The following is a 25,324-nucleotide window of genomic DNA, read 5'->3' as shown; positions in this document are numbered from 1 at the left end:
GACAAATTAATATCGTAGTGTACCGTGGAAAATGAAGGCAGGAGACACACATAATTTACAGGTGCTAGAATCCACAGATTTATTGGGACAATTATTCCCTGGGCCATACCAAAAACAACAGTCTTGCACAATCACATATCCCTGCCTCCCCGGACGTCAAACACCAATCCCGGCTGAAGCAAGCTTACCACTTCCCTGCTAACAAACACACACACACACACACACACACACACACACACACACACACAGGGTCCGTAGACCAGTCATGTAACAGTATAATCCCAGGTTGTTACAAAACATACAGTAATAATAGAAACTTCTATTCCACCAGTTTAAAGTTTACACCTCTCTTATTTAAACTGTATATATTTTTTTATAATAAATGTTGTAAACTGTAAATAAATAGCACAGAATCCAAGGACATTTATACACACTTGTATTGTTTCATACTTGTATCATATTGTACTAATCAAATCACTGTTCTGTGTTTTAGGCGGAAAGTACCGCTATGATCAAAATTTGCACATCACCCAGAATTTAAGGATTTTGACTTAATAAATTAAAAGAAACTACACAATTAATATCTTAAGTGTCTACCAGAAGCTATAATAAAAGTACAGTATTTTGTGTTAGATTTCAAAATGTCACTGTGGAAGGGTGGTGGGTAATTCACTGACACAGGAGACAGACAGGTGGATTTGGCAACACCGCACAGGTGCCCAGTTTTATTTTGGGGTGCTCTTTTTCTTTTAGCCCGCAGATGGCGCTGTTGGTCCATGGTCTGTTTACCAACGATGGTAAACAGAACCACGGGAATACCAAACGATGGTACACAATACCGGCGCACTTGCAGGTGCTTCGAAACAATAATTCAAAACAGAAGGCACAAAGAAACAGGGAAAATAAAACAGTAACAAAACTACAAAGAAAAGGTGCTGCACTTGACAGCTATATCCCAGTCGCCGCTACCCGTGCGATCCGGATCACCGTCCTACACTGCCGGCTAACTAGCCTGCTCCGTTACAATACTCTGGGGTCTGCCCAAGGGTTCCCCGCTCTCACTGTCTCGCTGTGAACCTCTGTTTCTTTTTCTCCCAGCTGATTCTCGGTCCTGGACCAGAGCTTTCGCACTCTTGGCGCGTCTAAGTGGGCAGACCTGAGGAAACAACAGAGCGTTAACTTATAGGGCTAACAATCTCCCCAAGACTCGCCTCTCAGCCATTCAAAGAGGGGGAAAGTCCACACACCCACTTTCCCACCTCCCCATGTCACTGCCATGACTCATAGGTGGTTGTTGGATGACTGCCGCCCTCTCCCTGCAGCACTGTGAACACGCCAGCAGAGTCAGCACAGATCTCCCCCTGCTACATATCCATCCCCTCAGAATGACACCACCGGTTCATTCGAAAATCCTACACCCCCATGCCTTCCCGAGAGAAAAAGTCTGCGTTTTGATGCAGCTTTCCTGCTTGGTGGACTACCCTGAAGGCATAGGGCTGCAAGGCCAAGTACCACCGTGTGATTCTGGCGTTGCTATCTTTCATCCGGTGAAGCCATGCTAAGGGGGCATGATCTGTAACCAGGGTGAAGTGTCGCCCCAGGAGGTAGTACCGGAGTGACTCGACTGCCTATTTTACCACGAGATACTCCTTCTCGATGGTGCTATAATTTTTTTCGCGGGGAAGGAGCTTCCTGCTGATGTACAGGACTGGGTGCTCGCTCCCACGAACCTCCTGAGACAACACTGCCCCGAGACCTGTCTCTGACGCATCCGTCTGCAGGGTGAACCTCTTACCAAAATCCAGGCTGCATAGCACTGGCTTACTACACAGCCTCCGCTTCAAGGCGAGAAAAGCCCTCTGGCACGACTCCGTCCACTGAACCGTATTTGGGGCAGCCTTCCGGGTGAGATCTGTCAAGGGAGCAACGAACGTAGCGAAGCTCGGGATGAACTTTCTATAATAGCCCGCTAGTCCCAAGAAAGAGTGCACCTGGGTTTTGGTTGTAGGAACCGGCCAGTCAGCCAAGGCTTTCACCTTAGCAACCAGCGGTCTGATCTGGCCGCCCCCTACTCGATACCCCAAATACTCCGACTCACTCTTCCCAATGGCACACTTCCTTGGGTTAGCAGTGAGCCCCGCCTCCCGCAAAGATTGCAGCACCGTCGCCACCTTACACAGATGACTCAGCCAATCCTCACTGTGGATAACCACGCCATCTATGTAAGCAGCGGCGTACTGCTGATGGGGCCGCAAGATGCAATCCATCATCTGCTGGAAAGTGGCGGGTGCTCCGTGCAACCCAAAGGGCATGGTCCTAAATTGGTACGACCAGAAGGGAGTCGTCCTCTCTCTAAATTCTGGGGTCAGAGGTATCTGCCAGTACCCCTTTGTTAAATCCAGTGTCATCATAAAATGAGCTGTGCCTAGACGCTCCAGCAACTCATCTACCCGGGGCATCGGATAAGCGTCAAATTTCAATTTCTCATTGATTCGTCTGAAATCAATGCAAAATTGAGTTGACCCGTCTGGCTTATCGACTAAAACAATCGGACTGTTCCAGTCTCTTTGGGACTCTTCTATTACCCCTGGTCTCAGCAATTCATCAATTTCCGCTTTTATTACCTGCCTTTTACGCTCAGGTATACAGTACGGCCTTTGGTGAACTAGTGCCCCCGGCTCAATATCAATATGATGATGGGCTACTCGAGTCTGCCCCGGGACTGAAGAGAACACATCAGGAAACTCCGCCACCAGACTGTGAGCCTGACATTTCTGCGTTGGTGTCAGATTCTCAGCAATCTGTACTCATCCTTTTCTTGCCAACACAGAAAGATCAGGTCCCAGGTCCGTGACGTCATCTGCATGCGCCACTGGCAACGCCTCTGGTTGCAACCAAGGCTTTAAGAGGTTGATATGATAAATATGTTTCTCTCTCCGTCACTCCGGCTGGCAGATCTCATAGTCCACCTTCCCAACCTGGCGTGTAACCTCAAAGGGTCCTTGCCACTTAGCCAAGAGTTTCGACTCAGAACTGGGTAATAAGAGAAGTACCTTATCCCCCGGCTGAAATGTGCACAACTGGGCTCCTCGGTTATATTGTGTTCTCCTGTCTGTGCTGTGCCTGCTGTAAATTATCATGCGCCCATTTCCCAACAGACTCAAGATGCTTGCGCAGGTCCAACACATACCAGACAGTATTGGTCGAATTGTCCTGCTGCTCCTCCAACATCTCTCTGACCAGATCGAGCATGCCCCGGGGTCTCCGCCCATACAACAGCTTGAATGACAAAAACCCTGTGGAAGCCTGGGGTACCTCTCTGATCGCAAAGAGAAGGGGAGGAATCAGCTGGTCCCAGTAACGCACATCGCTACGAATAAACCTGTGCAACATGCTCTTAAGGGTCTTATTAAAGAATTCCACCAGACCGTTGGTCTGAGGATGAAACACCAAAGTCCTAATGGTCTTAATTCCCAAAAGCTTACATGTTCCGCGGATTAGCTGGGACATAAAATTGGTGCCTTGATCGGTTAGTATCTCCTTGGGAATCCCCACCAGGGAGAAAACCTTTACAAGCTCATTGGCAACAGACTTAGCTGACATAGATCGGAGGGGAATAGCCTCTGGATAACGCATAGCGTAATCCAGAATGACAAGTAGGTGGGTGTATCCTGCTGCGTTCCTCTCCAGTGGCCCAACTATGTCCATCCCAATACGCTCAAATGGAGCTTCCAAAAGGGGAAAAGGCACCACAACGCTCACAAAACTGCTTGACATCACCATCCAGCCCCAGCCAGAAGAACCGTGACACAAGCCTTGCTTTAGTTTTATCCCTTCCCAAATGACCAGACAGGGGAATAGCGTGAGCCAGCTGCAACAAATCTTCCTTATCTTATCTTAAAGGGCTGTGGAATGAGCAACGGATGACGCACTTCACCGGTCTGGGGTAATTTATCAACACGGTACAGAAGGTCTCGATCAATTTCAAAGTGGGGGTACGTGGCGGCGTGTCTGGGCTCGACCACCCGACCATTAACCACCGCTGCTTGGTCAAAGAGCCTGCCCAGCACGTTGTCACACCCTTGCTCGAGTCGGAAGTCACGGGAGCGAGCTAAGAAATCAGCTCCCATGGCTTCCAACTTGGGGTCAGGTCGGTCCCGAGCAGAGGCAGCCAAGCCAGACCCCTGCGCTGGCTCCGTGACCTCCCCCCCGGACTCTTCACCTACCGGCCCCACCTGAAACCTCTCCGACTCCCTCCATTGTCAGCCCTCATTCTTAGCTATCCGGCGCTCCCGTTTAGTTTTACGGGGTTTAAATTTATGGCAAAACCATTCTGGATCGCGAAAGGGAAAGATCTCTTCAATTACTTCCTCTTTCTTAGCCAATAAAGAGGACGGGGCTGTCAGGGCAGCCAACCAATCTTTAAACTGCTCACAGTCCCGTCCCAGAAATACTGGTACCGGCAATCGAGGACATAATCCTACCTGCACCTGCGTCACCTGCTGACCAATAGTCATACACACACTGATCTTGGGATAGGAGCAGACATCCCCATGAATACATTTAATATGCACCCATCCCAATATACGTTTATGCCCCGGTGAGATTAGGCTCTCCTGTACTAGAGACTGACCACACCCTGAATCCAGGAGAGCCTGGGTTTTTGTACCATCCACTGTCACAGGAATAACAAAACCTGTGTGCTGAAATGACCGAGGTAATTGAACGCGCCTACCTGGTCGGCTGAAGTCACACTCCATCACGGGGCTGTCCCGGGCGAGGTGGCCCACCTCCCTACACGTCCAACACCTCGGTTTCTCTCCCCGAAGTTTTGGCAACAGGGGGAAACACTGGAGCCATAAAAGGGGCTCGCCGATAAGGCGTCCGCACGAGACCCCGGTCCGACACTGCAGCAGCCCGTGGGTATCCCCACCCTGTCCCAGTTCCTGGGCCAGGAGCTCCCGCCAACACCCCCCGACAAAATCCTGGACTACCCCTTCCCCCCAGTCCCTTCGCCCTCTCCGGGGCCAGTTGAGGGGACAATCCAATAGCCACTCTCCTCCCCGGCAGTTTCGCAGGCGTTGGCTTCGCTGCCTGGTACTGCTCGGCTAGTTCGACCGCCTGGTCCAACGTTTCTGGTGCCTGTCGCTGGACCCACAGCCGAGGTCCCGGTGCTAGACATTCCAGGAAGCGCTCCACCACGATCATCTCCACCACCCTGGCTTTGGTGTTCCCGTCCGGGTTCAACCAACCCAGGGCGTAATCCTTTAAGTGGTGGGCAATGGCTCGTAGGTGCTCCCCTGCCGCAAACTGCTCCTCCCAGAATTTCTTCTGATACCCCTCCGGTGTGGCCCCCACGCAATTAAGGATGACAGTTTTCAACGTGGGGTAGTCCATCATCCGCTAGGGGGCAGCGTTTTTACCTCTGCTTGCGCATCTCCTGTGAGCTGAGGAAGCAGGTAGCTAGCCCACTGTGCTGGATCCCACCCAGCCAAGGTTGCCATGGCCTCAAACACCTCTAAATAGGCTTCGAGTCGATTCTCTGCCGTTATTTTTGTGGGGCGTTGTAACTGGAGGTCTGGAGCTGCTGGTCTAGCCACCCCCTGCACTGCCACGGTGAGCGTTTGGCGCAGGAGGTGCATCATCGCCACAAACTGGTTAGCATCCATTGCTCTTCTGCTCTTTCTGTGGATGCACTGCTTGGGGCAATGCCAGTGAATCCCACGTGCGGAAGGGTGGTGGGTAATTCACTGACACAGGAGACAGGCAGGTGGATTTGGCAACACCGCACAGGTGCCCAGTTTTATTTTGGGGTGCTCTTTTTCTTTTAGCCCGCAGATGGCGCTGTTGGTCCGTGGTCTGCTTACCAACGATGGTAAACAGAACCACGGGAATACCAAACGATGGTACACAATACCGACGCACTTGCAGGTGCTTTGAAACAATAATTCAAAACAGAAGGCACAAAGAAACAGGGAAAATAAAACAGTAACAAAACTACAAAGAAAAAGTGCTGCACTTGACAGCTATATCCCAGTCGCCGCTACCCGTGCGACCCGGATCACCGACCTACAGTGCCGGCTAACTAGCCTGCTCCTTTACAATACTCTGGGGTCTGCCCAAGGGTTCCCTGCTCTCACTGTCTCGCTGTGAAACTCTGTTTCTTTTTCTCCCGGCTGATTCTTGGTCCTGGACCAGAGCTTTCGCACTCTTGGCGCGTCTAAGTGGGCAGACCTGAGGAAACAACAGAGCGTTAACTTATAGGGCTAACAATCTCCCCAAGACTCTCCTCTCAGAGAGGGGGAAAGTCCACACACCCACTTTCCCACCTCCCCGTGTCACTGCCATGACTCATAGGCGGTTGTTGGACGACTGCCGCCCTCTTCCTGCAGCACTGTGAACACACCAGCAGAGTCAGCACAGATCTCCCCCTGCTACAGTCACATTTTTTTAATTGTTGTCAGTTTTTTGCTAAGTATATGGAAAACTACAAAACAGTATGTAATTCAATATGTCAATGTAACGTTATTCAGTAGATTTCATTTTACTTTATTCATTCTATAGGGTGATGCAAAACTTCTGGCCATAGCTGTACAAACAGAAAGATAGCTTTTTTTCCCAAAATCTAGGCTAAAAATATATATTTTCTCCTTTAAATAGTTTTTTCCAGCTAAAATGTGAACATGTGTGTGCTCTGATATATTGGCTAATAAACACATCACTACTATGATCATTAAATGAATCATTGTTTCTTGTAATGCAGAAATGTGCACATTTCCTGATTAGCATTACAACAGCCAATCAAATTGCGTGAAAGCACAAAGCGGGCGGAGCTCATCTGCATACAAACTCCAGATTTAGCTGGCCAGTTAAATATTTAGCTAAATGTTAAATCTAGTTAAGAGATTTAAGATTTAGTTCACTGGGCACCTGCAAATAAAGTTAGGATAGGATGAAATTGATCTTGGGGAAGCGATTATATGACAGGTGGGCGGTGTGGAGAGTTTAGGAAAAGAAGTCTCGAGCCCGTTTAGGAGAGATGAAGACAGAGAAAACCCCCTCCCCCATCCTGGCGGGTGGTGGTACTAGCATACTGCAGAGAGGGCCGAATAGGTACTTAATCTGTAAGGGAATGAGAGAAGATTAGATAGCCGAGTCGAAGCCCGTGGAGGCAAGCGCAGGAGCTGTGAAAGGATTGGATGTGGCCAGGGGTCCCCTATGACCTGGTGAGGAACTGTTGGATGGCAGTGGATACTGAGAAGGCCGACCCGGACAGCCGGGGGGAGTGATACTCACTTCCCCCCCAGAGGGAGCCCTTGTGCGTTTGGTGCGGTATAGAAAGGAGCGAAGGAAAGGGAGGAGGAGGATCCAAAAACAAACACAGACAGAGAGCGGAAGTAGAATTGCGTAAAAATAGGAAATGGGAGGGCTCCAGAGTGGCACATCCAGCAAAAGCGCTTTGTGTGAGTGCAGCATGCTCCTATAGCCTGGACATCGCTGGTTCGAGTCTGGGCTATTCCACAGCCGACCATGGACAGGAGTTCCCAGGAGGCGGCACTCAATTGGCTGAGTGTCGCTGGGGGGTGGGGAGGGTCTAGGTCGGCCAGGATGTCCTCGGCTCACCGTGCACCTGTGACCCCTGTAGTCTGGCTGGGCACCTGCGGGTTTGCCTACTAGCTGCCCGAGAGCTGCATTGTCTTCCCACGCTGTAGCTCCTGGGTGGCTGCAATGTCAATCCACAATGTGCAAAGAAGCGGTTGGCTGACTGCACACGCTTCGGAGGACAGCGTGTGTTCATCTTCGCCGCTCCCCAGTCAGCACAGGGGTGGTAGCGGTGAGCTGCGCCTAAATAATAACTGGGCATTTCAAATTGGGAGAAAATAACAAAAAAATAATTGACAACGACTACATTTATTTTTAAAAAAAAAAAAAAAAAATAGGATATGCGGAGAGATTGGCATGTGAGGCAGCCAATTGGAATTGCGAAGCTGAGCTGGCTGTGTCTGAGTGCAGTGCTGTCACCGTGCGATTGGTAGGGAGCGCTGAGCCTGAACTAGGACATGATTATTTCCCCACCCGGAAGTGATTGGGCGGCTGATCTCCCGTCCTTTACTGAATGTCCCGAGGAGGCTAGAGTGGCTAGGAAAGGCATAGGGAAAAAGGAGTAGGAGCAATAGAGAGCACCCTCCACAGCACCTCCCCGAGTTACACTTAAAGGTTAACATTAAAATATTTAGCTAAATGTTAAATCTTGTCACTAGATTTATGAATTATACCTGAATGTACACATTATTATTATTATTATTATTATTTTATTTTCACAACATTTATAAATTTGGGGAAAAAATACAAGATCTTTCTGTTAAATCTGGGAAAATATACAAGATGTAAGTTAAATCTTTTTACACATGGCACCCCATAAAAAAAACACATTCCATCTGAATTTAGCAGCTGCCATTCACTCGGTAGTTGCAGTTCAGTTGTTTGAAAAGTATATAAACAAACTTAGTGAAATCTTACACAAAAAAAGTCTAAAATTATGAATTTTATATTCTGATTTTATCAAATGTTTTAAAACAAATTGTTATTCACAAGCACCTACATTAAATGTATTTTTTTTTTTGTCAAGGGAGAAAAAACACCAATTGAAGTGAGAACACTTGAAAAAAAAAACAGTCTCTACATCCCATTGGCTGACATAGTAGTGATCGAGACTGTTGTAGATATAGTATTGTCTCTGGATTTCCACCCACTCAGTTTTACTAAACTCATCAGGTTATGTGTTAAATGACTGACCACACAGTCTGTGTGTTTTGTGTCCCATTTAATACAGACTGTGGGGAGTGACTGTAGTATTACAATTTGTTTTTCACCAAGGGGAATTTTGCTAATTGTTTGAGAAAGGTGGCTTGGTTATTGCAGTACCAAACAAAAAATCAAACTAAATACTGAATACAGTGTGGCCTTATTATTAGAGATTATCTTTCATTAATGCCAATAATAACATGTTGAATCTCATAACTAGATGCCCTTATTGTGAAATGAAGTGGTCTTAAAGCAAGGTTTTTCTATGCAACAAAATTATTTGCAGTAATTCTAATAGTTATTGTAAATATGAAAACATTATTATTATTATTATTAGTGCTGCTGACATCATTAGTCCCTTCTTTCTACAGATCAGCCCTGTACCTCAGCAGAAGTATCCTGTGCTCCCCAACACGGCTGATGGATTGCAACACCTATTTTGTCCTCCATATTGGATCTTTATGATGTATGTAGCTTCATCTGAAGTCACAAAACTTGGAAGAAACAGAATCTCTACATACCAGTGTTTGCAGCGGGAGTGGCTGAGATTGATGTAGGTGTAGACTTGTCTCTGGATGTATTATCCACAGCTGCACAAAAACATGATAACAGTTTTTTTTTTTTTTTTTTTAATTTCCTGCACTTAATGTCAATAGTAGTGTCAGTTGCTGCAATACAAAAATAAAAAGTAACATCCTATACATTTCATATAAATCCTCAACATATAAAATATATTATGCTTTTCCCATGGCAGGCTAAGACCTGAGCAGAGTAAAAGAAGCTTACCTGATGTAGGTGTACTTGCTGTTTTTTCTGTATTCACTGTAGTATCAAAAACAAAACATTTATTTATTTTTTAAACTATAATAATTTGTACCCTTTTTAAAATAAGTGCAGTTTTACAGTTCTACTCCCATTGTAATGCAGTTGTTGTGGTCCATAATTAGGAGACCACGTTCTTGGGTTTTGCCTTATAATGAATATGGGCATTTTTGTTCTCTAATTCCATACAGTGTGAAAATAGTGTAATGAAGACGCTAGTCAGGAATGCAGTTTAACACAGCAGGCTCTTTATTACACTGCCTTTCTCTGGAACCGATGACAGACCACACAACCAGCTCACCACGCTACCTAAATACAGTACTAGCAGACCTGGCTGGAGATAAGCCGACATAAAAACAATAAACATTTGGATAAATGTATTCAAAATAACGACAGAAAACAACCAATAAACGATACAACACACACACACACACCTGCACAGTCCACAGAGGCCACGCAGCTCGGAGAGTTCTCCGTCTCTCAGTGTCTTGCCTGAATGCGTCATTACATTACAGAAATACATTTCTCTTTATGTTTGCAGGAATGGATGGAAAAGGATATTAAACTAGCAGGAATGGGTGTGACCGGGAATAAAGAGTTTTAAATCTCACAGGAATGGGTGGGAGCAAGACTGAAGGCCGCGGGAAGATTAGTACCAAACTTTAGTTTGTCAGACGAGATACAAGAACTTTACTGCCTGAATCGTTAACCACGCCCACAGTCGCTTTTCGTTTCAACCTATCTGTATTAGATGCTATTATTTAGTCATTTTATCAGATGCTGTAATATTAAACCAATCAATATGAGATATTGAAAAACTAAACCAATCAAATGCGTACTTAGACTTCTGGGTATCCATATATTTACCAAGAAAGACACTATAACCCTCATATCAACAACACTCATTTTAATTGAAAAACTCTATTTAGTGATGTCATAGGCCCACCAATTCAATTCAACCCCACTGCATCTTGCTATCGTTTATTGCAACCAACATTATCTAACTCTCCTCCATAATTAGTGGTTTAACAAAAAAATGTTCTCCAAATCAACTATCCAAGAACTTGTCTAAATTAAAAGTGACAGAATCTCTTACCAAAAAATTTAGGGCAAAAGCAGTGTCTGGGCCTCTTTTATGAGAGTACATGTCAACGAAAAAGAGTCTGATTATGCTGTGTGTAAGAAGTGCAGAGCTGCACTGAAATTCAAGTCCAGCACTGGTACTAGTGGACTTAAAAAACATATATGTGCAATTCCTTCATCATCCCAGACTCTAATTATAACTTAGAAGGAGAGCTCTTCCTAGGACTTAAAACTCTTCTCAGCTGAAAACAGACCAACCATCCATTTGGTTTTGCCAACAAAAGTGACTCTAGAAAAGGGATTGGCTATTGGACCTGATGACTCTGAAATTATGTATCAGGTATATGTAAATTAATATTGTAAGGATTGCCCCTAGGATCCACCTGCATTTTTATAATAGCCTGTGACAGAATAACTTGTGGTGATGTCAGACCCGGAAGAAACATACAGTGCTAGGTGACTGGAAGCGATGTTTGAACGTTCATTTAAGAAACAAAATAAAAGGTTTGAAAAAATACAAAACATTTCTACACAAAACAAAATGGCACGTTGGCCAAAATAAACAGACAAACAAACAAACAGTGGGCAAACACTAAACAAACAAGTATCATTGCTGGTTTAAAACCAGCACAAGTAGCAATTGTTTACTTTCAGTTTTAAAGTTTACTGCCTATTTTCTCTCCTGTTCTCTCCTCACCGTACTCCCAACCCCAAATGAGTGATTCATGCATCTATACATACAGCTATGCTGGGATTAATTTACTAATTAATCATTCAGTTGAATCCCAGCATGTGAACTAATTTGTGTAAAAATATGCACAGAAAAATAAATAAATAAAACTGGGCACCTGTGCAGTGTTTTTGCACAGGTGTCAGTGAATACCCACACCCTTCCACAGTATGGAACAGTAGAGGATGGGAAAAATTATGGAGGTACAGGATGGGAACAAAAATTTAATTTTGTTTTCACGGGATGGGGTGGGACAAGAAAATTTGATGGGACGAAACTCAAGTTGCATTCCCGTGTTACTCCCTTGTGGGCCCCACTCTGGCGTCGGGGCCCCAGGCACTTGCCCGGGTGCAGCTAATCACTGCTTGGAGCTCCCAATATTCACGCTCTCAACATTTTTTGATCAAGAGATTGTAATTCTGGGTCACAATAACAAATTTTGCTGAGCTAAGGCTTAGGTGTCTGCTTTTGGTGCTTTTATATCAGACTTCCTATGCATCATTAATAAAAATGAACAGCCATCACAAGATCCAAATTTCATACTAAAGTAATATTTATCTATGCAAATCAGCTACCATGTGGAATAACTGCCAATTATTTATTATTTTGGGTAGGTAAAAACAACATTTATAACACTTTAAAAAAATATTATGTAATTCCCAAGACTGGGAATATGATTTGAATCCATTAAAAATTGCTGATTTTTGCAAAACATATTGAATTAAGGGAGAATTTCTTAAAGAGTAAGTAGTTTCAAAAGCCATTTTCATTTTTTTATTTGTTTTATTTTCCTTACCATTTTATGATTACTGCAATCATTCTGAGTGGTCCTGGGTTCACTCCCATATTGCATTATTATTTTCTCAGGTGGGGCTGGCAGAGTTGTAAGGTCACAGGATACTTTAGACAGGAGTATTTTGTATTTAAGGTCATTCTAATCTTCATGCAAATAGTACCAAAAACATTTACAAATCTGGATTATGTCACTGGTTCCATCATAAAGATAACAGTGACTTTTGGCACAAATTCACATGGACTTGTGATTGAGAGGAACAGTAGTTCCTTGCACCAAGTCATCAGCGAGAACTGCCAGAGACTAGCTATACAGCATGGATAGTTTACGTGTTTTCAGGGTATTGGTGCAGCAAAAGTAAATCAGCCAAAAGCACCATTTCACTTGTAATTTGTAGTTCCCAACACTATTGGATGAAATATAGAATATAGAAGTTGCTTTTCTCCTTTTTTTGCAGATTTTTGCAGACCCCGGGCCCTTTCATCCATGCATATGTATATTACAGGTTATCTGAGTTAATGACAATTTATTTGTTTTGTCAGCATGGAAATATAATAGGGAACGCATTTATTGTGACATCTGTATCAGTTAAATTAAATGATTTATTTCTGATTTTAAATGGAACATTTGCCTGCAAAAAATATATATTTTTTATAGAATAAAAATATAAAAAAAGGCCTGTCACGTGTGGGATTTGAAACCATAACCTACAGTGTACAAGCGTGTTGTGTTATACTGTCAGTGTTGCACGATTAGTAGAGGAAACAAGCAGTATTTTGATGAGATTCATTTTTATTTACATTTTGGAGATTTTTCGAGATCATCATCATCATCATCATCATCATCATCATCATCATCATCATCATCATCATCATCATCATCATCATCATCATCCAAATCATCATCTTGAGATTTTGATCTTGATCTATGAAAAATTTTGGTTTCCTGTCAGTGTAATGCTCATTGTGGTCCCTATTGGCGAAAGGAAATACGGTTCCTCTCGATACTGGTTGATGAGAGTAACACTATTTGTGGTCCTCGCTAGACAAAAAGGAACATTAATTTCTGATGATTAGCTATGCTGAAGGATAGCTGATGTATTTGGTAAAAGTAAAACATAAATAAATAAATACATTAATAAATATTGAAATAAATGAATACATAAATCAGTACTGTAACGGGGCCAGGAGCCCTGCACATAGAAAAGGGGGCAGGGCAAAGCCCTGCCGATTAAAATCTGTTTATTTTTTGTTTTATTTTGTATTGTTTAGCTTTAGAACAGGGTTTCCACTCCACCTTGTGTGTTATTGTTTTGCACTGGTTCATTTTTGTATTTTGATTTTGTATATTTATTTGTTTAGTTGTTTAAAATGACGCTGTGGCTGCATGTGTGTGTGAGACGAGGTTTGTCAGCTCCTCTCTGTCAGTGAATGAAAACGCGTGCAGAATGCAGCCGGGGGATAATCAGCTAATTGATATCTGGTTAAATCCCCCGGCTGAGGATATAAATGCAGCGAGCAAGAGTGTTGAGAGGAGGATTGAGAGGAGTATCTAGTGTGGAACGAGAGCAGAGAAGAGTGAAAGTAAAACGAAAAGTAATTTATGTCGGTGAAGGCTACAGCCCAGCCTGACCGATTTATGTGTTCGTTGTTCGTGATTATTTTTGTTCAACGTTTTCTTTTCTGTGCTCTGTAAACATTTATTTTTGTTAAATCTTTTATTTTATTTGTGTTATTTAAAAATAAACGGCACACCACGTATCTTTTTCCTGCAGTACTGGTGTCAGTATTTTTGTTCCTGCTTCTAGCCTGACGTCACCGCATCGCCAGCCTGTCACAAATACAGAGACATTTCTTTCTTTATCTATCTTGATATTCATTTATTATTTATTGTTCACTATCAGATATAAACACAGCCATTTAATATTATATGAAATGAAAATAAATGCTCAAAAGTTATTGTTCAATTGTTTATTAGTGAAGATTTTTGTACATAAAGTTCATCATGCTTTCATATATTTTTACTTTCAAATTAAAATATATATTGTAAGACCCGGACAACTGCTTTGTTGCAGGACTTGTTGTCAGTTCAGTTTATCTCGTCTGTCTTTTATATGTTACATGTATTGTAAGTGGAACAGGTCACTCCATAACTTAGCATGGGAAGGGGGAGTGAGTGAATGAGTGGGGAGAATGTGAGTTGCTGTTTTGGGGGGTTGCACAGCATGGATAATAAGCCGGACCGCGGCAGGAAACGATGGGAGATTATAATAAGGGTGTGCATGAATCTGGGGACTGGAGACCAGTCCAGCGCTGAACTTGAACGAGAAACTGTGGGTGCGACTGAGCGAGCGTGTGTGCTGTGACTGGAGAGAATATGTAGTGAATGTGCCAAGACTAAAACATAGGGTGCCGTGAATTTCAGCCCAAGACAGGAATTATCTGAACTTTCAACTAAAACAAACATTTTGAGAATTCAACACCGTCTCCATGAGTACTCCTTCCTAAACATGAAAACATTACAATATACTAAATGGATCAAGCTTATTATGATAGTTTGCAAAATCAGATGAAAGCTTTTAATACAATCTGGATAATACATAATCATTATTTACAAAATCTTGTTAAAAACTGTAACTTTACTGCTGTACTACTTCCAAATGTTGTAAAATGGAAGGCCAAACTTTGTGGCATGAAAGTTAGGGCATCTGCATTGCAATCTGCATTGCAAATCAGGAAGGCAAGACATTGCCCAGCAGCACTGGGAAATGTATTTATTATCATTTTTGTAGCAGGTTTTATTTTTTTTATGGGAAAGGGTAAAGTCAATGTGAATTGATTAACCATTTCCAGTTTTCCCGGTGTTTATTGGCTATCCACCTTGTGATGAGTCAAAGGGGTTTCGGTCTGCAATTCAGCCTCCCAACAGTAGAAGGCATCAAGCCAACTCGGGACTTCCCTTACCAAGGTCTTGTCACCATGACAAAAGTCATCTTTTTAAGGGGCGGCACCTTGGTGAGGGGCGGAAGTGCGAGTATGTAAATTCCAGCCACTGGAGTCAAGTGAAATTAAGGATCCCTGTCAGTTTGGGATTGGTGATCCACTGACTACCGGGGAGGGATTTGCATACTAAAGGGAACGTGCTACTGTGTTCGGGGTTGGTCCTAAGGAATAGAGGCGGGGGAAAAAAGGCTGGAGGGAAGTACGTGGGAGTTTGGACTGTGTCACGAACGGAGGCTTTACTAACTTGGCTCTTTTCTGTTTTTATTCCTTTTTGTTTTATTTTTGGATTTAAGCAGAACGTGAAGAGGACTAAGAGGCTTCCGTTCCTTTATTTTTGATTACTCCAGCACTCCCTCCCTCACATCCTTCTTTATTATTTTTCTTTTTTCCGTGTAATATTAAATAAAATTTTAATTTTTACACGTAAATCACTGTCTGGAAAATCCATTTTTACTCACACGCCTCACACGTGGTGTCATTGTGGGAGATGGATCCAGCTACAGTTCTGGCGATGTTTAGGGAGCAGGAGGAGAAGCGAGAGGAGAGGGAAGCACGGTGCCAGGAACAGCTCGCCCAGTTCTTTGGTCAGCTGGTAGAGAAAATCTCGACACCAGCGGCGGAAACAGCAGTTGCCCGGGTGTTTTCTTCACAACCAAAGCTACAGAAGATGACTCCGGAAGATGATCCTGAGGCGTTCTTGGTCACCTTTGAGAGAGTGGCAGAAGCAGCAGGGTGGCCCAAGGAACACTGGGCCATGAAATTGGCACCCTGTTTGACAGGAGAAGCGCAAGCAGCGTATAGAGCCTTGATGGCCTCGGAGGCCGCGGATTATATAAAAGTAAAAGAAGCCATTCTCTCACGCCTCGGGATCACGGAAGAAACATACCGGCGCCGTTTCCGGGAATACCAGCTGTCCAAGGGGGTGCGGCCCCGGGTTGCGGGACAGTATCTCCTGGATCAGTGCACCCGGTGGCTGCAACCGGAAGAACACACACCCCAAGAACTGGTGCAGAAGATCGCTATAGAGCAGTTCGCTTCCATACTACCGCCAGGAAATCGGGAGTGGGTTAAAAGGAATCTACCTACCACTCTTGAGAAGGCCATCATCCTGGCGGAAGCTTATGAGGATGCGAATGAAGGCGCCGCCTCTGACCCCACTCCTGCGCGCCTAAACTAACCAGGACCAACCCATCAGTGAAGCCCAGAGGAGGTAACCAGACCTTCAGACCATGGAGGTCGAGGTTAGCCCCATCTTGGGCGAGAGAAAAACCCCCTAACCTGTCAGTCACCGACTCACAGGACAAGCAAACCCCGTTGGTGCCTTCTACCCCAGTTTGTTACCGATGCAATGAGCCCGGACATATAGCCAGGGATTGTCCGATGATGGAGGTAGACCTGGCAAGAAGATCCTGGTCGGCAGTAACAGGTAAGAACACTGGGGAATGTTGGGAGGGCCCTTATCAATTAAGAGTACAGGTCGGGGATAAGAGTACTAATGCATTTGCGGACTCTGGGTGTGCACAAACATTGATTCGACAAGCTCTTTTGGAGGGGGTAACCTGGGAGCCACAGGGTAAAGTGGCTATCTCATGTATCCATGGAGAAACTCGGGTTTATCCCACCACTAAAGTTAGACTTACTGTTGATGGTTACTCAGCTTACGTTAAAGTGGCTGTAGCGCAATGTTTACCATACCCTGTTCTCCTGGGAAGAGACTGGCCGTTTTTTGATCGTATTTTAGGTCGGGAAATGGTCTTAGTTTCTACCAGGGGACAATCTAAGCAACGGGAGAAAACAATTGGCGAGATTTTCCCATTACAATCCGACCTGTTTAACCCTAAAATCCGCCCAAGAAAAACAAAGAGGGAGCGCAGGGTGGAAAAATATGAGGGAACTCTGAGACGACAAGGGGAGGGGTCTGACTCAAAGGTAAACCAATCTTGTAAACGGCAGGGTAAAGGAGTAGGTGTTCAGTGTGACCGGGGCTGCGAGGTTACTGATGTGGAAGGTCACATAATAAAAGACACTCCTCTCAGCGTACCTAATCATTGGGACCGAGATATTGACCTGGGCTATGAACAACAAAATGATCCCACATTACAGTATGCTTGGAAACAGGTTAGATATGTTGAGGGGAAGGATATGCAGGAAGGACAACCAGTGGTATTTCCGCATTTTTCTGTATCTGGGCACTTATTATATAGAATAACCCGGGCTCCCGGGACGGGACAGCTCGTAAAACAGTTATTGGTTCCTAGGCCTTTTCAGTCAGAAGTCATGAGATTGGCGCATGACATTCCATTTGCAGGTCATTTAGGAACTGAAAAGACTCAGGAACGAATTCTGGCCCGTTTTTTTTGGCCAGGGGTTTATGGTCTTGTGCGGAAGTATGTATCTGAGTGTCCGGAATGTCAATTAGCTGCCCCTAAGTTAGTTCGCCCCGCACCTCTGGTCTCACTGCCAATTATTGGAGTACCGTTTGAGAGGATTGGTGTAGATTTAGTAGGCCCTCTGGAGGGAGCAGAGTCAGGATATCGGTATATTTTGGTAGTAGTGGACTATGCAACACGATATCCAGAAGCTGTTCCCTTACGCTCTATGAGTGCAGAAGTAGTAGCAAATGAATTGGTTAAAATATTTTCTAGGGTGGGAATCCCGAAAGAAATTCTCACTGATCAGGGCACTAATTTTATGTCAGACTGTATTCAGCAACTATATAAATTATTGAAAATCCGTTCAATTAGAACCTCAGTTTTTCATCCTCAAACGGATGGGCTTGTTGAACGATTTAATCAGACTTTGAAAAATATGTTGCGCCGCTTTGTAGATCAAGAAAAACGCAATTGGGCTAAACTGCTTCCCTACTTGCTCTTTGCAGTTCGCGAGGTACCACAATCCTCAACGGGGTTTTCCCCGTTTGAGCTCTTGTACGGTCGGCAGCCGCGGGGTATCTTGGATCTCATAAGAGAAGGCTGGGAAGAACAGTCAAAAGACTCTAAAAATATAGTGAAATATGTATTACAGCTACGCGATCGCTTAGAATTAGTCGGTCGATTGGCACATGACAATCTCAAAGTGGCACAGCAGAAGCAGCAGCAAAGCTACAATAAAAATGCAAGAATTAGGAACTTTCGACCTGGAGACAAAGTGTTGTTGTTGCTTCCATCATCAGAATCTAAGTTGTTTGCTAAATGGCAGGGTCCCTTTGAGGTCATTCGAGCAATTGGAAAAGTTAATTATGAGATCCGACAGCCTGGGCGTCGGAAGGAAAATCAAATTTATCATGTTAGTCTCCTCAAACCGTGGAAAGAACGGGAGGTCCATTTTATATCTCCCGAACAGGAGGGAGAGGACTATGGACCCTCAATTGAGCCAGTATCAGCAGCTGGGGTTCTGATGGGGGAACAATTAACTCCTGATCAACGCAAAGAGGTAAGCAATTTAATAAAAATGTTTGGTGATGTGTTTTCTAATGTGCCCGGAAGAACGCATTTGATCGAACATGCTATTATCACTCCGCCAGGTCTGAGAGTTAGACAGAGACCGTATCGCATTCCAGAAAGTCGGAGAGATTCTGTCCGGAGGGAGGTGGAGTGTGTGTTGAAACTTGGCATAATTGAACCTTCCCGAAGTGAGTGGTGTAGCCCAATTGTACCAATAGACAAACCAGATGGGTCACTACGGTTATGTATAGACTTTAGGAGGGTGAATGCTATCTCTAAGTTTGATGCATATCCCATGCCTCGGGTAGATGAACTCTTAGACAGGCTGGGGCGAGCTCGGTTTATTTCAACTTTGGATCTGACGAAAGGATACTGGCAAATTCCATTAGCAAAAGCCCCTCATGAGAAAACGACATTCTCAACCCCAGATGGTCTTTTTCAATTTTATACTATGCCGTTCGGACTTCATGGAGCGCCTGCTACTTTTCAGAGACTAATGGACAGGGTATTACAACCTCATCGAGAGTATGCAGCTGCATATATCGATGATGTAGTCATATACAGTTCTTCCTGGAAAGAACATTTGAGTAGATTAAAAGCCGTCCTACAGTCTCTGAGGAAGGCGGGGCTCACAGCGAACATGGCAAAGTGCGCTATTGGAAAAGAAGAAACAAAATATTTAGGTTTCATAATGGGTAAGGGTAGAGTGAAACCGTTGGTTTCAAAAGTCCAGGCTTTGTTGGATTCACCGGTACCTACCACAAAAACCCAGGTGAGATCATTGTTGGGATTGGCTGGTTATTACCGTCGCTTTATTCCACACTTTTCCACTATAGCTGCCCCTCTCACTGATCTCACTAAAAAGAATGCTCCAAATAAAATTAAGTGAAGTGCAGAGTGTCAGACAGCCTTTGAATCTATTAAAACTAATTTGAGTCAGGCCCCAGCATTAGTAAGCCCGGATTTCAGCCGAGAGTTCATCCTTCAGACAGATGCATCGCAGACTGGTCTGGGGGCGGTTCTGTCCCAGGAAAAAGATGGTATAGAACACCCGATACTATATATTAGTCGGAAGTTACTGCCGAGAGAACAAAGGTACTCTGTGGTAGAGAAAGAATGCCTGGCAGTGAAATGGGCGGTGGAGTCCTTAAAATACTATCTTCTGGGACGACCCTTTGTACTCATCACAGATCACGCCCCTTTAAAGTGGTTAGACACAATGAAGGATTCAAACGCTAGGATTAAGCGGTGGTACCTGGCGCTCCAACCCTTCGCCTTTCAAATAAGGCATCGTGCAGGTAAGTTACATCAAAACGCTGATTTTTTTTCCCGGGAGGGAGGGGAAAAGGAGGGGTTAGAGGTTTCCGAGTGTTCCTTCGGCTCCACTCTGAGGTGTGGGATATGTGATGAGTCAAAGGGGTTTCGGTCTGCAATTCAGCCTCCCAACAGTAGAAGACATCAAACCAACTCAGGACTTCCCTTACCAAGGTCTTGTGACCATGACAAAAGTCATCTTTTTGAGGGGCGGCACCTTGGTGAGGGGCGGAAGTACGAGTATGTAAATTCCAGCCACTGGAGTCAAGTGAAATTAAGGATACCTGTCAGTTTGGGATTGGTGATCCACTGACTACCGGGGCGGGATTTGCATACTAAAGGAAAAGTGCTACTGTGTTCGGGGTTGGTCCTAAGGAATAGAGGCGGGGGAAAAAAGGCTGGAGGGAAGTACGTGGGAGTTTGGACTGTGTCACAAACGGAGGCTTTACTAACTTGGCTCTTTTCTGTTTTTATTCCTTTTTGTTTTATTTTTGGATTTAAGCAGAACGCGAAGAGGACTAAGAGGCTTCCATTCCTTTATTTTTGATTACTCCAGCACTCCCTCCCTCACATCCTGCTTTATTATTTTTCTTTTTTCCGTGTAATATTAAATAAAATTTAAATTTTTACACGTAAATCACTCTCTGGAAAATCCATTTTTACTCACACGCCTCACACAGCTATTTCATTTTTGTTGTATCGGGGTGTTTTATCGGTTAAAACCGAAAACCAGAAGAACCTAATTATAATGCAGGTGTCTTTGAAACTAAGTAGGACAGTCAGAGAAAAAACGAAAATGCTATACAAAGGTTTGAAATTGCGCGTTGTTGAATTTGCCGAAATGCATGGCAATCGCAATGCTGAAAAAAACAGTAAGTGACTGGAGACGAAACAAAGAGAGACATAAATATGGCGAAAGAAAAACAAGCTGATAGAGGAGAAACGTGCTTATGGCCCGATGTAGAAAACACTTTGTTTGAATGGAGTACTTTGAACGGCTTTAATACATTTCAGTGCAACACAGTGGTACACTTGTAAAGTCTGTTTATGGTTATGGCTCTGATTAACAAAACAAAATGAATGTATTTGTACAGCGTGAAGTTTAATGCAATTGTACTGCACTGTATGCAACACTATGAGGTTTTGTTTACTGATTATTAGATGGTACAGTTTAGATTATTGTTCTTTTGCTTTTTTTAATTGATGCAAGCAGCACCGTTTAATACTTTTTAAAATTTGAATTAATACAACAAATTTGTAGGATTTGTAACTTGATTTTATGCTCTGTTAAGTATTACTTTTTAAATCCATTCAAGTACCATTGGTCAGTGGGTTACACTGTTACTACTGGAATTTACAGTACTATAGTAGTTTTATGTCTATATTTGGATGTACACTGCTCCCTTGCTATAAGGCGCTAGGTTACAATGTTCCTCGGATGTAACACTCCTTCAGCATGTCCCCCAATTACCTATACTAGTGATTCATGCAATATTTCGACAGGAAATACAGTACTGGTGTTGTTCAAACTGTAAACAACTTATCAGTATAACTTTAGGCATATTACGTGGTTCTTTCCTAATCCATTTACTTTTATGCTGCGAGAGGAGCTACGGCTTTCTCCAGGAGACGAGACGCATCAGCTTTGCTTCAGCCCCGCTCAGGCAGCCGAACCTGGGGAGAGATCATTCCCTCTTCCCCTCCCGACCCGCTCTCCTTCTCACACATGATTTGCTTGGCTGTCGCTTCGAACTGAACTCCCGACCGCTGTTTAGTCAGGCTATTTATAGTTTAAAAACTGCTGATTAAAATGATCCATGAGTGGGAATGAATATAGCGTTGATGGTGCTTTATGCATGGTTAATTCAAGGAAAGTTTAATTTTTGCTTCACTGTATGTGCATTATAGAGATGAAGTTATTTTATTTTGTATTTTAGTCAGATGTGTGTTATGTGTCCCTGTGGCAATGTTGCCCCGCCCCTGTGTGTATTTCGGTGTTGTATGTTGCGTGTTAATGTTGGTGTATAGTCATTGATACACAGGACATAATATGGGTTATGCGCATAAGTGTTCAAAATGTATATTCGTATTTAGGCACAAGGATTGCACAGCACTTCACATGCCGGTAAAATATAATAGTATGTGAGTATGGGGAATTGCACTTTTATTAATTCACGTGCAGTTCTACCGAGACAGATTAGCAATCTAGTCTCGTTACAACTGCATAAAAGCAGCATGTTTTCACTCACTCTGGGTCCTGTGTTCGGTGAGTGGAGAGGAGAAAGTAAATAATTGATTTCAACTCATCCTGTTTGTCTGTGTAGTCCATTTTGTTGTCTCTTGTTTCGACTAAAGTGTCGTGTCCTGTGTTTTGTTTGTCTTAAAACCTTTTATTTTTCTGTTTGTTGATGTGATGGAGCAGATTCCCTTGTCCATCACTACCGCGGAAAACTGACTTTTAAACCTGCCATGAATTTTACTATGTATGCTGTCCGTTTAAAATGCGGATTGAAAACATCGACTGTATTTGAAAAGATTTTCTGCTGATTCTCAATGTTACCATTCTTTATACATGTAAAAAAGTAACGTGAATAATAATACCTTTCGTTTATTTACCTGGGCGTCCGGAGAGTCAGGATGCAGGACGACCAGTAAAAAGAAATGCAAACAATATAAGTAACATAGTTGTCTATGGCGTGCTGGAAACTAACTGTTGTATGAAAGCACTTTGTATAAGATGAAAATGTTTTGCTTGTATTTTATAATAGACCAGTCCAGGGGTGTGGTTATAATACTAGCCTCTCTATATTGGAAGGGGTGGCTTATTTCTGGGGGTGGGTCTTTAGAAGGAAATGGCAGGTAGCAGTGTTCCTGCAAATGCTTTAATAGTGAAAGTATAGGTCTTGTATTTTGTACCTAGTGCTTGTTTGGTTTACTGTATCTTTTTTCATCTGCACTTTTGTATCTATTTATTAACTTGAAAGCTGTTCTGGATGAAAAGCAACGGTAGTGTGGCACTCAGCACTTTAATAAATTTCTCAAGTTTGCACTTTTAGCTTGTCTCCTGGCGCCTTTCTGCTCCAAACACCAGCCATCCAATCACACAACCATACAGCTGAATCATTAAATGCTGAGCGCCTCTAAGCGCTCGGCTTCACCAAACTCCACGTCTCTGTTCATTCTGTGTTGGTTCCTGGTTCTGGTCTGACGTCACCCACTACAGCTGTCATTGTGACAGTCCCTCAGCACCCCCAACCCCATTTATAACGGTCTTCAGTTATAACGCTCATATCGTGTGTCCCCGAAGACCAGTGTTATAGCGAGGGAGCACTATATTTTGACATTGCACATTTTGAAAAAACAACACTAACATTATTAATGGAATACAATGTTGCAAAAAGGGTTATTTTGAAACTAAACCTGTGTAATTTTCTTTATTTATCGGTGTTAAGCATGTAGAGGGAAAAAATCAATTGTGTAAAAAAAAAAAAAAAAAATAAATGGTGTTTTCATAAAATTTAAGTCGCAAAAGAGGGGAGCAACTTTACACCAGTGCGACCTATACAATGATTTTTACAGTACTAGTGTGTTGTTTTTTTGTTTTTTTTTTTTAATCATTTAAATGGATAATCCAAACAGCAGGGACAACAACCCCAAGTGAATTAATCTCAGTTGATTAGTTTAAGTACCAAAGACCTACAGTTGGCACTAAACAACTGCACAACTAAATACAACAAATATAATATCTTAGGGGTATCAGTAAACTAAAGTAAATTCTTATCATATAGTGGCCAAAACTATCTTTGTGTAATCAGAAGACTGTATCTTCTTTTTAAGCATTGAAAATACTAAAAACATGCCCAGAAGATAAGTATCTCATGATTATATATTTCAAAATACTGATTTATAGTCTGATAGAAAAGAAGACATATATTATTAAACTCCATATTTACAGGTTTGTACCTGCTTTTGCCAGCTCACCTTTCTGTCAATATCACAGAAAAATACAATATGCCTTATTCACACTACTTAAGCAATGTGGAGTTTTCCCTGTTTCCCAGAAGTTAATGTAGTACTGTAAGGCTAAACTGAAGGAAAAAAAATACAAACATTTTACACTTGACAATATCTTATGATAGTCATTACTGGTAACCATTTCCTAATTAGGTTTATATAAAGCAAAACCAACTGTACACATCATTCACAGTAAAAGCAATTGAAAAATGCATCAATTCATACTAATCAGTTTTAATGTCCTGTAAAAAAAAAAAAAAATATATATATATATATATATATATATATATATATATATATATATATATATATATATATATATATATATTGAGTCGTGCATAGCAATCTACATTTAGTGCAAATATCAAACATTTATCATAAACCTCATGAATAAATGTATAAACTCATATTGAAAAAGATTTCACACTCTCTATACAATGATCTAAAAATATTCCATCAGTAGTTTTTATCCATGGGAAATGACAAAAAAGAATACTAACTCCTTACCATTAACAAGGCTTGAGAGAAAGATGAACAAAAGGAAAGCAATTCCAGTGGACTTCATATTTCTCAGTGGTGCTGGCCTGCTGTTCCCAGCAAAATGAGTGTTTTTTTTTTTTTTTTTTAATTTTTTATCAGAGCTGCAGAGCCTAATTAGCAAGTGGAAAAGGTGTACACTGCCTGGCCCTCTCTTGCTTATTTTGGGACTTCCTTGGATAAAGAACTGGAGGAAATACGCATGACCTGTTGGGAGGTCAACCATTGGAGGAATGATTGTTTCCATAATTTACAGGAACTTCAATAAATTTAGCCTTGTTGTTGTTTTGTCCATCTAAAATAATTTAACATCAACACAGACTGCCCTACTTCAAAGTAAATTGTGTGCAGTAGTTCCCGTTAATGCAATTATGAATAAGTACAGCAATGTTTTTTATTCCTCTGCTATGTTAGTGCACAGTCCATCACTTAACTTAAATATATCAAACATACCATAAATACCAGCAGCATCCAGTGTTCTTCACAAAATAATGTATTGCTTAGGAAAACATGTTTAATGTTAGACAACAAAATGCAAAAGAAATAACAAATATTAGGAGAGGCATAATGCAATATTTGCAGATATTTAATGTAAACATTGCATCAAATAACACAATTATCAATTCTCTTCATTATATTTGTTCTTTGTTTTTTTTTTTTATTAATTACTTTTAAAGGATGTTGACAACATAACAGCGCTTCGTTTTTAAGATTGTGTGCTTTCACATGCCTCATTGAATGTTCATGCTTCTTCACTTTCATCACAGAAAGGCAGTGTAAT

At 42.7% G+C, this 25,324-nt stretch overlaps 1 protein-coding gene across 7 annotated transcripts in view; it reads right to left on the bottom strand.

The window, feature by feature from the left end:
- Positions 1 to 24,686, bottom strand: part of LOC121322020 (cell wall integrity and stress response component 4-like) — a 52,754-nt gene extending 28,068 nt beyond the window's left edge. For 3 of the 7 annotated variants that reach the window (XM_041261476.1, XM_041261494.1, XM_041261469.1), the window contains exons 1-3: positions 24,514 to 24,683; positions 9,592 to 9,627; positions 9,327 to 9,395 (exon numbers count right to left, since the gene is read on the bottom strand). In XM_041261476.1, the coding sequence (XP_041117410.1) occupies positions 9,327 to 9,395; positions 9,592 to 9,627; positions 24,514 to 24,571 (163 nt within the window). In that variant the 5' untranslated portion in view covers positions 24,572 to 24,683. Of the gene's footprint in view, positions 1 to 9,326; positions 9,396 to 9,591; positions 9,628 to 24,513 lie in introns of all 7 variants that reach the window. The other 4 variants (XM_041261504.1, XM_041261455.1, XM_041261464.1 and 1 more) reach the window with 4 other exon arrangements.
- Between the last annotated feature and the right edge of the window lie 638 nt (positions 24,687 to 25,324).

The sequence above is a fragment of the Polyodon spathula genome, chromosome 1 (genome assembly GCF_017654505.1).
Source record: "Polyodon spathula isolate WHYD16114869_AA chromosome 1, ASM1765450v1, whole genome shotgun sequence".
In the NCBI taxonomy this organism is placed as follows: domain Eukaryota; kingdom Metazoa; phylum Chordata; class Actinopteri; order Acipenseriformes; family Polyodontidae; genus Polyodon; species Polyodon spathula.
The sequence above is the reverse complement of the archived record's forward strand: the minus strand, read 5'-3'. Positions and strand labels throughout refer to the sequence as shown.